This window comes from Eurytemora carolleeae, unplaced genomic scaffold (assembly GCF_000591075.1).
Source record: "Eurytemora carolleeae unplaced genomic scaffold, Eaff_2.0 scaffold938, whole genome shotgun sequence".
In the NCBI taxonomy this organism is placed as follows: Eukaryota; Metazoa; Arthropoda; class Copepoda; order Calanoida; family Temoridae; genus Eurytemora; species Eurytemora carolleeae.
The window spans coordinates 40,837-56,596 of NW_019402169.1; the positions used below are offsets into that span (position 1 = coordinate 40,837).

General features: G+C 33.1%; 1 protein-coding gene across 3 annotated transcripts in view; it reads left to right on the forward strand.

The window, feature by feature from the left end:
• Positions 1 to 14,283, forward strand: part of LOC111718067 (homeobox protein homothorax) — a 47,059-nt gene extending 32,776 nt beyond the window's left edge. For all 3 annotated transcript variants that reach the window (XM_023493556.1, XM_023493557.1, XM_023493555.1), the window contains 3 exons: positions 4,361 to 4,411; positions 9,457 to 9,507; positions 13,906 to 14,283. In XM_023493556.1, the coding sequence (XP_023349324.1) occupies positions 4,361 to 4,411; positions 9,457 to 9,507; positions 13,906 to 14,268 (465 nt within the window). In that variant the 3' untranslated portion in view covers positions 14,269 to 14,283. The remainder of the gene's footprint in view (positions 1 to 4,360; positions 4,412 to 9,456; positions 9,508 to 13,905) is intronic.
• The last annotated feature ends 1,477 nt before the right edge of the window (positions 14,284 to 15,760 follow it).

Consider the following 15,760-nt stretch of genomic DNA (forward strand, 5'->3'; position numbering starts at 1 on the left):
GGGGGGGGGTGCTTTTTCGACCATCTGTCAGTGGTCTTACTTTCAATCAAGTTTTTCAGCATATAATTTTATTTTTATATAAAATCAGAATTTAATGACATAATTAAGGATTAATTATACAGCTTTGCAACTCCGCAGGATTTATAAAAACAATATTTTCTAATTACATTTTGATCAAATATGATAGATGATAGAGGGCTCAGCTGATTTTCTTTACTTTTTTCATTGTAATCTATGTTTGTCAAGACCGGGGGGGGGGGGGATATAATATTTGTATTGTTCACTGTGGAGAGTATATTATCAGTAGTTTACAATGTTTGTATATTATCAGTCAAGGGTGTCTGTAGTAAAAATTTAAGATTAAAAAAATTTAAATTTTTTTTAGAAGATACATAAAAATCTTACCTTTTTCTGTTATTGAAACTTTTTATATGCCACCCATTTTTTAAAAAACGGCCAAACGCAAAAAACCCTGAATTATTTCAGATTTTGATTGACCCTGTAAATTGTTTACTTTTTCAAACATTAAGTAAGCAGTAGATTACAACAGTGTAAATATTCAAATCAAACACTCAAAATATGAACAATAAAACTTATCATTACAAATGATAAAAAAACGTTTTTGTCTTGCTAACATGTAAGAAACAATGAATTGGTGAAAATGATAAAATTAAATAATTAATATTTAATGTTGAGGTTATTTTGTTAGAAAAAAACTTGTAAAAACATGTTTTTAAACTTTAGACTTAACGGCCTAAATAAGCAAGCGTAAGTACATGGCGATCTATTTATCTATCTATCTATCTAACTAACTATCTATCTATCTATCTATCTATCTGTATATCTATCTATCTATCTATCTATCTATCTATCTATCTATCTAACTAACTAACTATCTATCTTGATGAACACAAATCAATCAATAATATCGTGTACACACAGACAATTTTTTTGCAACTGATAATATTTCAATTTTGACTTCATTTTTCAACACAAGGCCCCCTCGCGCCCTCAATATTTAATATTTATCCTCAAAAAAGCTCAAATTTGTCCAGTTTTATTTCTCAAATAAACTTGTTCATCGTCGCCATTTTTTTTCTGAGAAAACTAATCATTACTTGTGTATACAAAGAGTACTGTTTATTCAATAATTATCTCTTTAATGTTTATTTTTGCACACTGCCTAGCCCTGAGAAAAAACCACCTGCAATCCATAAACTTCCCATCAATGTATAAAGGACGGTCATAAAAATTATTATTTGAAAAACAATTGAAAACAGAGAATTCCCCTGTGTTTTCCCTCCGGTTTTGGTGCTAAAACATACCCCATGTATCCCGCCAAACAAAATTGATATTATACTCGTTACAATTTCTTAATTTGAACAACAAACGCTGATCAATAATCTTCATTATATATAAATCAGAATTTTATTGATTTTTATCAAGCCCCCCCCCTCCCATATATATTCCCAAAATAAATACGAGATCCAAAGTTTTATTGGATGATATAGGAAAACAGACTTAAATATATTTTTTCTAACATTAAAATAAATATTAGTAGGTTTGTTAAAGCTTATTCATCCAATAAATTTATCCATTCTTATTTTTGACTCCCCCTAGCCAACTAATCTAGATATATTATCGGAAAAACCAGGATTTTTGGTCCTAAGTCCCTCCGATGCGCTTTTCTATACATTGTGTTGTTAAATTCAGGGGGGGATATTTTCTTTTAAGACTTTAAATGGGGATTTATTTTATTTACTCCATATAAAACCAAGATTTTTTACAATGTTTTATTATTTATTTTTTAAGGAGGATTGAGGAAAAATTGAGGGGAAGTAGGTGGAAGGGGGGAGGGTTTGAGTTAAGCAGGCTCAGGGTGAATAGGCTAATACCTCTTTTCAGAAAATGGCCATTTTAGATTTAGAAATTTGAGAATATATTTTCTCATGAGAAAACTGCTACCCGACCCATACCTTCTTATTTTTACCCTCCTAGTTCGAAAATCCGCCAAATCAACCTCCCCCCCCCCCTCATAGAACAATACCTATACTGTCTGTGGTGATAGGCGTTTGTCTGTCACATATCTGTCTCAATCTGTCTTGATGTGGTATAAACATGTCTTTATTCTACAAGATTTAGACACATTTTTTCACAGTTTCTAGTTTTAACTTCGGGTATTTGTTTATGTGTAAAGGTATTAAACCCTAACTAAAATCAAAATTTAATTACATGTAGAATTTAGATATTCAGTCTTACAACTAGTTTCCATTTTCATGACAAGGGATCTTAAACTTGTTATTCTATCTATCTATCTATCTATCTATCTATCTATCTATCTATCTATCTATCTATCTATCTATCTATCTATCCTTTTATCTCGGTATAACCGGTATTGTCTGTAATTAAGGATAATTAAATGAATTAATTGATTGGTTGCCCGGGAAACTACGTTTTAATTATCATTAATTTTGTCAAATTTAAATAAAATTTCAAATTATTGTTTTTATGTCGCCTCCCCCCCCCCTCCTTCCCTTCGATCTGTTTGTAAAATATAAAATGCTATAAAAAGTTTTTCTGTTGTCTTGAGATTTTTTGGTTTTTATCCGGACATTCCTGAATTAAATTGAATTTAATTTAAGACTTGGGACGAAATATGAATTTTAATGAAAATTCGTTAGAGCCAAAAAGGCCTTTATGTAATAAGCCAGGATGTTTAAAATTTAAGCTCTGCCTCCCCCCCCCCGTAGCCGTGTAAAAAACGTTGAAATAACGCGAATCGCTGAGTCCCTAAAATGGGTATATGTCGTGTAACGCTTGTCAAAGACGGGTCTCACCTTAAAATGGAAATCTTAGGTTTTCAAATCTATGAAGCCGTCAATCAAACTTTAAGATATTCATAAACTCCTATACAGCGTACATATAGTATATGAGGGTGGNCGTTTATTTATCATGGTGAAGAAATCAATGAAATGAAACCAACGAGGAACGCCCCCTCCCGCCCACTAAACTCCAAACCACCATGTCTGTGGCTGGAGGGAGTAAAAACCAACTGTAATTTTAATGTCTTTTTCAGAAGGATAAAACCCTTTAAGAATTGGAGAGGCAATTACCGGTCCTTTAACAATTAGTATTGAAGTAAAACCGGGTATTTCTAATTTACCCTTTAAGCACTGTTTTACACTTCATTCCGGTTCTACGACAAAATGGAAAATTATAGTCTTTAGTTTTTATTTCATGGAGAAAAGAAATTAAATCTAGAATTAAACAGTTCAACATCAGTTAAACAAATTTAAACAAAGAAACAGTTATATAGATAGATAGATGGACAGATGAATGGAAAGACAGATAGATGGACGGATAGACGGATAGACGGATAGACGGATAGACAGATAGACAGATAGACAGATAGATGGACGGATAGACGGATAGACAGATAGACAGATAGACAGAAAAAATGCATTGACAAATAAACTTGTAAATTATTTACTAGTTCTGGACTGATTTATGGCATATTATCATTCGCCGCAGTCATCATAAATTAAACCGAGCTCATACCTTTGTCCCTCAAAATAAAAAAATGAACTTTTTATATAAAAGTTAAAACCTCGTTGTCAAAAAGTCATAAATAATATTGTACAATGGGCAACCAGTTCTAGAATAAATTTTAAGTGTATATGTTGGTCCCGTTTTTAATGGTAATAGTTACAAAAACTGTGTGAAATGTAGTGTGGACTCCCTGCGCTTAGCGAATAATATTGTACCGTTCCTGGCCTGAATTACATTTAACTGAGAATTGGTTTGGTTTGGTTAAATTGAATCCCAGGGTTTGGTTTGGCTTATTCATTGTTTTTAGCGCCACAGTTAGGGTTGTAAAGGATATATTAATGTCTTAATCGACGATTTCTCGACTAATCGGCGAAAAGTCGCGTTAAATTTGATCAAAACAGATAATTTATCATATTAAATGATGTTGGTAGGACCGGAAGACTTAATTAGTTTATTAACGATATAGACAAGTTGTAGATAGATAGTTATGTACAGGGTGATTTACTACTAGAAAGATAGATACAAGGTGATTCATTTAGACAGATAGATACTACACCATACAGGGTGATAACATTAACATGCTTCATGTACTACAGGGTGTAGAATAAATAAATTATAAAATGATATTGTTTTTATATATATGGTTGTAAAGGCAGGATAAATGGTTCTACCTACAAGTAATTAACTGTGACAGGAAATTAATGGTTTACACACATACAACAAGTACTTAATATGCAACATGTATTAAAAGGCACATGCCATAAAATTAAATAAAAAACTTTGATCTTTTTGTAATTTATTAATTTTTTAGATACGTGCAGAAAAACCTTATTATATGGCAGATCCTGAAGTTGACAGTTTGGTAAGATTTTTTATATTTATTTATATTTTTTTACGATAATTGATTTGACATCTTAATTGGAATGGCAATTACTACATTAAATTATTTATGATTTACAACTGTTTTTATTTACTTTAAAACAAGGATTTTTTTGTTTTGTTTAATAAAAAATTATCCCCCGCCCTCATACTGTTTGTATATCTGTTTTTATTATCATAATAATATTCAGACTGCATCGGATATACATATATTGATATATCAATATCATTGTACACACACTGATATAAGATTAAAAATTGCATTGAATATTGATACCGGGGGGGAGGGGGTGTGGGCATTATTTTCTTTTAAATATTGAAATTTGAGCCTGAGAGGATATATTTTGAACATTTGTTATGAATATTAGAATATGAAACACAAAAGATGGAGGGGGGAATTTCTTAGCGCCATTGTGAAGCATTTTCAAATAAAATTTAAATATTTTCCTTAAACATAAATCAAATATTCAGATATTGATATTTTTGTGCATACGTACAACCATAAAAAATACAGAAGCGGAAAAGAAAATCAGAACTTTTGAATACATGTCTGATAAGTTTTGGAAATTAGCCGTTGTCTGCCGACATTCCGATTTTACGAAAATTCCCTTCTCCTCTTCTTTTGAAAATCCCCGGGACTTCACTTTTCCCTTCTTGCTATCAATTTCAAATTTTCCAAGTAATAAAATCTTAATGAAAATTTATTTGGTATATTTGATGACCCCCCGGGCCGCTAGCTATCAGAAACAGCTAGTTACGCCGAGTAATGGCGGTTTTGTGCAAATTTTTGTCCAAACCAAACCAGAAAAACCGCGGGAAAATATTTGTAGGAAAATGGCGGATATTTTCGAGGATTTTGTCCTTTGTACGAAAGGTTTCGGCTCATTTGTTTACATCTAGATTCTAGAGCTACGATGCACCCCATTTACGTGGAGTCGTACAATATGATCCTATCTTCATATCTGGCTATCAAGCTATCTAGATATCTACTCCTCATATCTATCTATCTATCTCCCCTCTCCCCATCCGTCAGGCCATGCCAGAATATTCTTTGTATGTAGGATCTAAGCCACATTCCTGAACAGAGTTCAAAATATTAATCAACCCTCTTTTCATTATTTATCCAGAGTTGGAAAATGGGTTTAACCATTTCTTAAGAGTGTATAGTGTGAAGGGGTAGTATGGTTATCTAAGGGCTGATCGGTTTTTTGTACTCTGGCAACCCCTATGCAACTGCATACTCATACCCTACCATATTCCCTCAAGCAAAATTTTTACATTTTTCTTTAAAACTTAAATGTTTGAGTTCCCTCAAGGCAAAGTACGCTTTTACCTAACTAAACTTAAAATGTAAACTTAAAAACTGCATGAACTTTGAATAATTAATTTGCTGAATTTTGGGTAAATTTTATGCTTTAGTTCTAGTAGCTTATCTAGCCTACATGTATCATGTTTCAAGCCTATTTCAGGCTGTAAGGAAATCTATCTATCCTCTTAGTTTTATCAAATCAAATAGTAGGAGAGACGTAGATCAATTCAAGGTTTAAACATTTGGCCAGTAAAGAGAAATCTTTAGTTTTTAGGGTTTTACAGTTTTTTGAAGTTCAACTATCTCGTAAAAGCATTTTATGAGTGCACAATGCGTTCAAAGTGCTCGTTTATACCGATTTTAGACACATTTGAATGCAAAAGATTCGCCCAAATTTGATATAAATTCATAATTAAAAACATCTAACTCGGGAACTCGAAGAAAGAATAATATAAAAGTTCCTTTTAGCTGAAGGGGAGTAGGGGGGGGGGGGACCATTTTGATCCTACCTTACCATTTTTGGTCTGCTTATCTTTGAAATAGCGTCAAATACAAATGTTAAAGTAGTTTGGTAGGCGGGTTCGACAACTTAATGTGGAAATAGATAAGTCGGGAAAATGTTAAAGAAGCAAAATGTTACTTCTCGCAAAATTATCATGTAAATGCATCGTAAAGGATGCTGAGGAGCAGAATGGGTTTTTATCCCCCCCCCCCCCCTCGCCTTGTACCCTTTTAGAGACTGTATGAGAGGTTTCACATGCTTATCTGCCTGCTTATCTGGTTATGGGCGTCAAAAGTGTATGCTGACATAAAAGTTGCCTCGCTGAAGCCCTACTTTATATATCTTTCTATTCATCTCTCTCTCTATCTATTTATCTTTGAACTCTTTTTCTTCAAGTTTATCCGCGCCTAATTCAACTCTTTTGATTTCAAATATAAAATTTTGTTGCATAAGCAAATTACGACTGGGATAACTCTCTGCGAGACTAAATTGATAAGTCGTAAAAAATGCGCAATATTTTTCATTTTTATATTTTCGAGAATTTTTCTCGCGGATTTTTCAGGGAATATATTCCCCGGCGGCGAGCTTGCTTTTATAATTGAACTCGACAGCCAAGTATGCTGATTCAGGCATGTCACCATTTATTCAAGCAGTAAATATTTTTATTCAATTAATTTGATTTGTTTTTATTTGAAAATATTTATAGACTTCCTTGTGAAGTATAAGGAGGGGGATTGCAGCTGGCTGAGATTAACACCAAACTTGACGGAGGGGGGCGGGGCCCCTAGGGAGGGGAGGAGAGGGGGGCAAGAATAACTCACATTTCAACGTTACTGAACACATGACAGCAATGAGACAGACTTTCATAAATATATTACAGATGACAGACAAGGGACATGAATTTTACAAGGTAGGCTTATATCAACCATAAGTTGATAAATGAATATGTTTTAGCTTAAGAACCGCAAACCTAACTTTTTATCCACGTCTCACTAATGTTTAGGAAACTAGGACAAAAACGTGGATTTGTAAACCCAGAAGTTCAGAATTGATGGAAGATATATGACAACTAAGCATGCATGTCAACCTAGAGGGGGGGGGGGGTTATAATATATAAAGTGAAATGATGTTTAATAAGGTCTCCAATATTGTTCTCTGTCATGGCATATAAAGATAAAGTAAAATATATCGTGCCAAGCTTTTATTCTTCAAGAAATATGATTAGTCATTAATTCCTAAAAGAAATATTTTTATTTGACCAAGTAGAATTATATGTTTAAATCCTATAACCAGACAATAATAGTAAATACCATGATTAAGTTACTAGGTGTGTATGGGGGGGGGGTTAATGGAAGTTTAATGAATGGATTAACACCCCCCTAAGGAGTAAAATTGCATGTGATATTGCTGGCCTAATGGATTTACCTAGTTATGAAAATCATGTTTAACCTGACAGCCTGAAATCTGATGAATTGATCTCCAAGCTGCGGAAACTATCAAACCCAAAGTAAATGATCATTAGTCACTAAGTTCGTAGATTTATTCGTTTTTAAATATTTTGCGGGTTTCTTACAAATCATATATTTCCCGGATTTTCAAATGATTTTTTTTGCGGATTTTGCACCTTCGGTTGCACATTTACCCCGTAGTGGTGTAAGGATAATGAGGGAAGCCGGATTGACAAATCGTTTCTAAATCTCCGATTGGCTGTCATCTCCGGCTCTTTCCAATCCTTGTGTAAACAGTGGATGATAAATATGACAGGTTTGAATTATGACCAGGCTGACCCTGACACTGTGGTTTTTCATGGGGCTTTCCCGCCCTCCAGGGGGGAGGAGGGGGACCATTAGCCCGTCATGATCATTCTTTATACTCAATCATCAGATGGAGATGTACGCAATCTTGCGTTCCTTATACGCTATGGTTTAGTGAGTTGTGGTTATAACTCTTCATTGATTTGTCAATCTGACAACTATGGGGGGAGTGTTCCCCATATAGGGTTTGGGGGTTAGATACCCATATAGAATACTTAAGTGGGATTGGAAACGTGCAAACGGGTGACCCATAAGTTGGCTATTTAACAATTGATATGAAGTTTACTTTGTATGTGATTGCCACGCTTTAAACCTTTTTATTGTAATTTTGTTTTATAAAAATTGCTAGATTTTTCACGGAAAACTGACGTTTTTTGTATCACCCGGTTCTTCGTGACTCCCTGTACACAGTTTGACGCGACGATCTTTGCTCAATCTACCATTTACAGCCCAATATATCACTCAATCACATGTAGAGACCGCCGCCATTTTGATTTTTCAGTTTGCCACATTTTTTCATTCGGCCATTTTGATTTTGATTTGTGTACCGTCAAAGGATGCTTTATCACCATTTCCCGTTTTTTCTCAAATTGCAACGCTGATAGTATTTGATGCTCATTATTTTTAGAAGGGTCCTGATCTCTAGGGGCTGGATAGAGGAGAGGGGGGGGGGGTAGTATCGGGTGAGGGGGTCCCGAGGGGGTGAAATTTGAGACCAGAACACATGTGTCTGAAACCACAAAATGAGACTCAATATTTTGACACTAAACTTTTTAACTATATAATCTTGTTAATAAAATCTTCTAAAAAATATGTTAATCCGGCCCAAAAATGCAGCTCCTTAATATTTTGTAAAATGAAGAGGCTGTGAAGGGAAAGGGTCCATCTGTAAAATTAATTTAGGTCGTTTCGCGGTCTGGGGTAGCGCTACTTTGTTTTTATAATTCTTAGTTTTGTTATTTCACTTGTTGCCTAAGAAAATATCAGGGGATGAAACCTAACCTTTAGGGACTACAATTTTTAAAACAAACATAGTAGTCTTAAATTTCAATATTTTTTTGGTTTAAACTTCCTAAATCTGTACGTTCGTTGTATATTTGTACAACTATCTGTATGATGTAAGATCATTCCGGATTTGTTCTTATTAATTTAGCGGATTTTCGTTGTGCAAAGAAAATGGCGGATTTTGTTTATCCCTCGCATGGATGTTGTTTTCCCGGTAATTGGTGTAAATGTAATTATCTAATAACGCAGAAAGATCCCGTTCCCCCGCTGCTCTAAACATATCTAATCATTCGGAAGCAAAACATGCTGGCAGTACACTAATACAAACAGATAGAGAAACAGTATATAGACAGATAAATAGATAGAAACAATGATAATAATAATAATTTTATTTTCAGATGGTACAGGCTATTCAAGTTCTTCGCTTCCACCTCCTTGAGTTAGAAAAGGTAAGCAAAAAAATCTTAATTTAAATTACCGCCCCCCCTGCACCCTTCCCGTTTTTTTAGATAAGTGTCGCAAAAATATTCGATATATCTGTGCAAAAATGTGCCGAGGAGACGTGCAAATCTTTACATTGATTTTTAATTGAGTTCTGAATTTGCAAATGTAAAGTGCAAATTTCTGCCAATCAAGATTTGTATAGTTGGACGTTTGTAGTTCCATATCTTGATTAAATTGCATATTTTGAGCAGGGGGGGGGGGGAGCAACAAGTTTAGATATCCGGAAAAATCCAATCTCCAATATTGGATCTGAATTTTATCCAAAAAAAATTTGGAAGAAAGTGTCCCTGTTAAATTTTCTTAACAGGTTTAGAGTTACGTGATTACACGTTGGTATTCATTTATCCTTTCTTTGAATCAGATATCTATGCATATTCATTTGTAGAGCTTGGACATCTATTTAGCATCAAACACTTATTTTAAAAAGTACATTAATTGCGTCAATTCATTCAAGATTTGGAATCTGCAGCTGTTACAGTTTTGTTTGTATTTCTCCCCCTTAGCAAGTATTTGATTTCACAGTTAGCCTTTCCAAAATTATATTTAAAAAACAGCTGACTCTGACAGACAGAAATATAGACAAACAAACAGACATATGTTTGATCAAAGATTATCAATGTATAAAATATCGAAAATAGAAAGAAACAATTTTATCAAATTTTCCCATGAGATTCCCTCTAATTTAAGATCCCNAGATTCTGGTTTTGATGTAGTCTTAAGTTTATCCTAGGGTTACTTTGATATTATGAAACTTGTCCGGTAACAGTTTACTTACTGTCTATCTATCTATTTTTTGTCTATCTATCTATTTTCTTGTCTATTTGTCCTTCTATCTACTTTCTTGTCTATTCGTCTATTTGTCCATTTTTCTATTTGTCTTATTTGTCTATTCAGCCGTCTGTCTGAATTTGTGTAATGTTTCAAGTTGATGTTGAAGTTAAGAGAGTAATCTGCATCTTGCCTGATTTACTTAAATATCCTTATCATCTATTTATTTATTTCATTCATCTATTCATTCATAGAAATATCTATCTTTTTGTCTATTTATCTTTTATTTATCTATTCGTTCATAGAAATATCTAATTATCTGTCTATTAATCTATTTATCTTTTTATTTATCTATTCGTTCATTGAAATATCTATCTTTTTGTCTATTTATCTATTTTTTCATTCATCTATTCATTCATAGAAATATCTTTAGATCTATCTATATCTATCTTTCTGTCTATTTATCTATTTATTTTTTGATTTATCTATCTAATATATCTCTCTATCTTTGTGTCTATCTATATATTTCTAAATCTGTATATATATCTATAAGCTGTAGATCATCTAAATATTATTATTAACAGATAAAAAATCTATCAAAAGTTCAAAGTTTAAATTTGTCAAAACTCGATGTTATGATAAATGTAAATGTGCGTCTGTCCGACGTCTGGATGTTATCTATGCATCGGCTTATTCATATTTATATTTTTAAAACTGTATTTTGGGGCAAAAATATGTTTCATGTTTCTATAATGTAGTTTATTTAAAGAGAAGCACATTATCTTGATATTAGAATTCAGAATACTTGTCTGAGTCAAGTAACTAGAAATACTCTAGGTTGTGTTTTAAGAATAAATTAAACTGAGATGAAGGGGGGGGGGGGCTACAGTACTCATTTTAAAACAATTTACATTAACTTAAAGAATGCAAAGGAATCTAAATGTAAATAAACAAAAGAATTTACATTGTGTATATTTGCATGTAAATAAATATATTCAGTTGGGAGGAGAAAGAGGAGGAGAATTGAATGAATTTTTCTGGGGATTTTCTAATTTGATTTTCGAGGATTTATTTGGGAAAGCAACTTCTACAAATTGGTCAAAATTGGAAAAATGAATGCTTAGGTCTACAAGAAACGAGGCCAGAATTGAAATGGTCAAAATTATATAAATTGCTTCTCTCTACATCTTTAATGTGAGACAGAAATCTTAAAAAAAGTGAGGGGAAAAGTTTTATTTTTATAATTCTTCATTTTTTTTTGTAAATTTTAAATATATTTAGCCCTCAACTGCTGTCCAGTCCTGGGTTCTCTTAATAGGATGATTTCATATCTACTTTGAAATTCTTTCTCAGTTTGGCTATCTATCTTTCTATCTATATATCTATCTATCCATCTGTCTATCTATCTATCTATCTTTTTTTATAAATATCTATTTATTTATATTTTTTTCTTTTTGAGTCTGACAACTACAAATTTCTATTGTAATTTGCATATTTACTATATATTTATATATATTTATTATATATTTATTATATAGTTATTATATTTTTATATCTGATTTCTTTAGATATTTAATTAAAGGTAAGCTTATCAAGTTCAACTAGGTTTAGCGCATATCCTGTAATTCTAGTTCAGGTTTACAGTCAAACTTAGCTCTATATAAATATGTATATATAGATATACATATACATAAACATATTTCTGTCTATCTTTCTGTCTGCATTTTTTTTCCCAGCTGTTTATTTACATCTGTCTATTTATCTATTTGTAACATTTCGTCTGTCTATCTTTTTGTCCGTCTGTCTGGTTGTCTGTCTGTTTTCCGATATTTGTTTTGTTAAAACTGTTTCAGTAGGTCCGGCCAAATTTAGGGTTAATTTATAGAAATCTTGTTTTTCTTTCTCAGCAGAAATAATACTGGGGATAGAAGAATAATATGGAACATGATAGATGGGTACTTCAGAAGTACATTCGATACCGGTACATTAGTACACAAGTACATTCTTACAATAGTACATTTGTACTCAAGTACAGTTTTACAATAGTGCATAAGTATTCGAGTACATTTGACAATTGTACAATAGAACTCAAGTACACTCTTACAATAGTACATCTGGACTCAATTACATTTTTACAAAAGTACATTCTTTATTTTAAGTTTTTATAAAATCATCTATTGATTCATCATGGTGATGCCTGCATGACTCGGCTTGAAGGCCTGCGTGTCTAGGATTTGCAGTATTGGCCTGGTTGTTGCTTTGTCTGAAGTACTGGGACATCTTTCACCCAATTCCAGGCAGTCATCGTGATTCCAGGCTTTGATTGCTTGATCAAGCATTGTCAGGGGTGAAAACTGTTCCCTCAGGAATCTTTCTCCACTTTTTGATATTACTACTTTATCTTTTGAATTTGAAATCAGTTCAATTTCATGGCGATTTTAAGATTTGAACAAGTATTTGAGAAAAATTCAAAATGAAAATTATTTATATTCTCAATCGGTAAATTCTAAACTTCTAAGCTTAACCTAAACTTTCTCACCCCCGGAGCCCCCCCCCCCTCAATCTAGTTTCTCTCCCCTTCGTTTCTTTGTTTGGGTTTGTATTAAAATTAACAACCGATTTCGATATTTACAAACTTTTAACATTTAAACATTTAAACATCCATCCAATTCATTCATCCATCCATTGGATTTTTATATTTTGTTTGTAAACAATGATGGAGGGGTAAAAACCGGTTGTTGATCAGAAATCAACCAACCAAACTTAAACCCTCTTCAGAACCCATCCATCCATCTATCTATCTATCCATCTCATCTATATTATATAATACTGTTGAATCTTGGGTGTTTTGTTAAGGTACTGAATACCCCCCCCCCCCATCCCTTCATAAACAAATATATCTATTCTCATATCCATACAATCTTATCTACCTCTCATCTACCTATTTATCCATCTATTCATCTATCTGTAAATTATCCATGTATTCATTTATAAATACGTAAAAAAGTCTAGTTTCCCCCTAAAATGTATATAAAAGTTGTAAATACACATTTAACAAAGTGAATTGTTTATTCCCCGACATTTATTCAATACGCCATTGATTGCTTGTATTTGCCCAACAATTCAGGCAGTAGGACTTTTATCCAAGCAATGCGAGGCAATTATTTTAAATTGTCTGAATTACCACAGTCTGTTGTATGCTTGTCAACAACACATTATCATGTCCAATTTAACTTGTAAACTATTTCAAAATACCTGAAATGTAAAAACTCTTGAGTTTACTAATTTTACTCAGCAACCGAACAGGCAAATGACTTGAAACGATTGACACAGCTTGAATGTCTTTGAGAGTTCAAGAAAATAATCAAGAATATAATCAATACTTTTAATGACTTCTTAAGACTTTACATGACTTTAAAGGATTTCGAAAGACTTAAAAAAACTCCATGAGACTTCAAACGACTTCTAAAAAATTAAACAGGCTTTCAGAGACTTGAACGTCTTCAAACGACTTCGACAGACTTTGACAGACTTTTAAGATCTGAATTGATTTTTACTGACAAATTTATTTTTAGGTTCACGAGCTTTGTGACAACTTCTGTCACCGGTATATCTCCTGTCTCAAGGGGAAGATGCCCATCGACCTCGTCATCGACGAGAGAGAGGGTGGCAAGGGTGACTTGGGAGATAGCAACAATAATGCAAACCGCTCAACTGCAGATTCCACCTCACACACAGACGGAGCTAGTACGCCGGATATGGTGAGTAAAAGTTGCAACTTCCCCCTCATTATTTTATTATGTTTGCAACCGGTCTATATCCGAAATGTCAGGTGGAAGGGCCTCATGTTGAAAAATCATATTTTCTTGTCCTTAAACTTGTGGAAATTTATTTCAATTGTTGAAACTATTTCAAGTCCTTGTAAAGGTTTTATGTAAGATCTCTCTAGATACACATAATTGGCCATCATACACAGCAATAACAGGGTTTATTGCTACATTTTCAAACTGTTCTTTACTTTAAACACAGGGAATAACGGGGCTAAATGAGCAAGAATTTCCCCCTCTCTCACACCCTCCTGGAGAAAATTACATTTAAAAACAGGAATGTAATATTTTTACACGTTCTAAATCTAATTTCAGGTTGGGAAGGGGAAAGGGGGGGGGGATTGCAGGGGGATTTGAAAATGGTATGTTTGTCTAAGATAAAACTTAACATGGCGGGGAATTTCAATAAGAAGGGAACGCGGCAAAAAATTCAATTTGCGCTAATGGATTCAAAAACGGGAAAACCTAGGATTTAGTCGGATAAAAGATATTTTTCCAAACAAATAATGGTAGGAAAGAGGGGGGATGTTAGGAAAAGGAAGAAAGCATTGAGAAAGGGGGCAGGGGTGGGGAATATATTTATTTTTAGTTGAAAGTTAATATGCCCGGGTTAGAACACCGGGTTGAGATAATGGTCGAAATATGGTGCGTTCAGATTAACACTTCATCGCAACATAATCAATTCAGTCCCAGCCCTTATATCCTTCATGTACAGCTGTACACTTCCCTTGTACAACTGTTCATCTTCACACCCTTCATGTACAGTTTTCCTTACTCCACATGTACAATTGTACAGTCTAGTAGAGTACACCTTATGAACAATTTTACAAAGTGGCTTCCATTACTAAATTATTTAGTTTAGGAAAAAGTTGTGTTCATGTTTTAGAATTTGTTATTTAATGCATCTTCTTACATGCTATCTAGGGCAAATGTAAGTGTCTTTAAATATTAACAAAGATATACAATTTTCCATAACGGTCGCTCTATACACGGGAACATTTAATATTCAAAATTTTATGGCATTTAAGAGTTGTTCAAAGTTGGTTTGCTAACTTTTAGAAATATTGAGATGGCATTTTGAAGATTTATACTGCTCTGCTAACTTTTATCCTCCGGATTATATAAATACTAAACCGAATCCTTGTAATCTAAACTACATTTCGGATACAGTATTAATTCAGTACATTTTACATTATTATATTTTAGTACATTGAATAGCAAATTTTGACAAATTAACTGTTTATCAAAGTACATTTATCACTAAAGTTATGAATTTCTGTAACAACTATCTACCGTGTATCAGAGTAATTAAAACAATTATTTACTATGTCCTTATACAGTTTATGGTATACTAAGCACACTATGATAGTTTAAACCTTATCTGATCTAAGTATAGAGTATATAGCAGATCCAACGCAGGTTTAAGTCTCGCTAAGCCTCAAGCTAAAACTGATAAAATAAATAATAAATTTGCAGGGATAGATAATACCTTTCAATTCTATGTTTCTTTCTATAGAGACTTTTAACTCCCCCCCCCCCNTTGTATAACAATGAACTTTTTAATTTATCAAGTTCGCAAAGTTGCTCTTTAATTGTCCTGTTC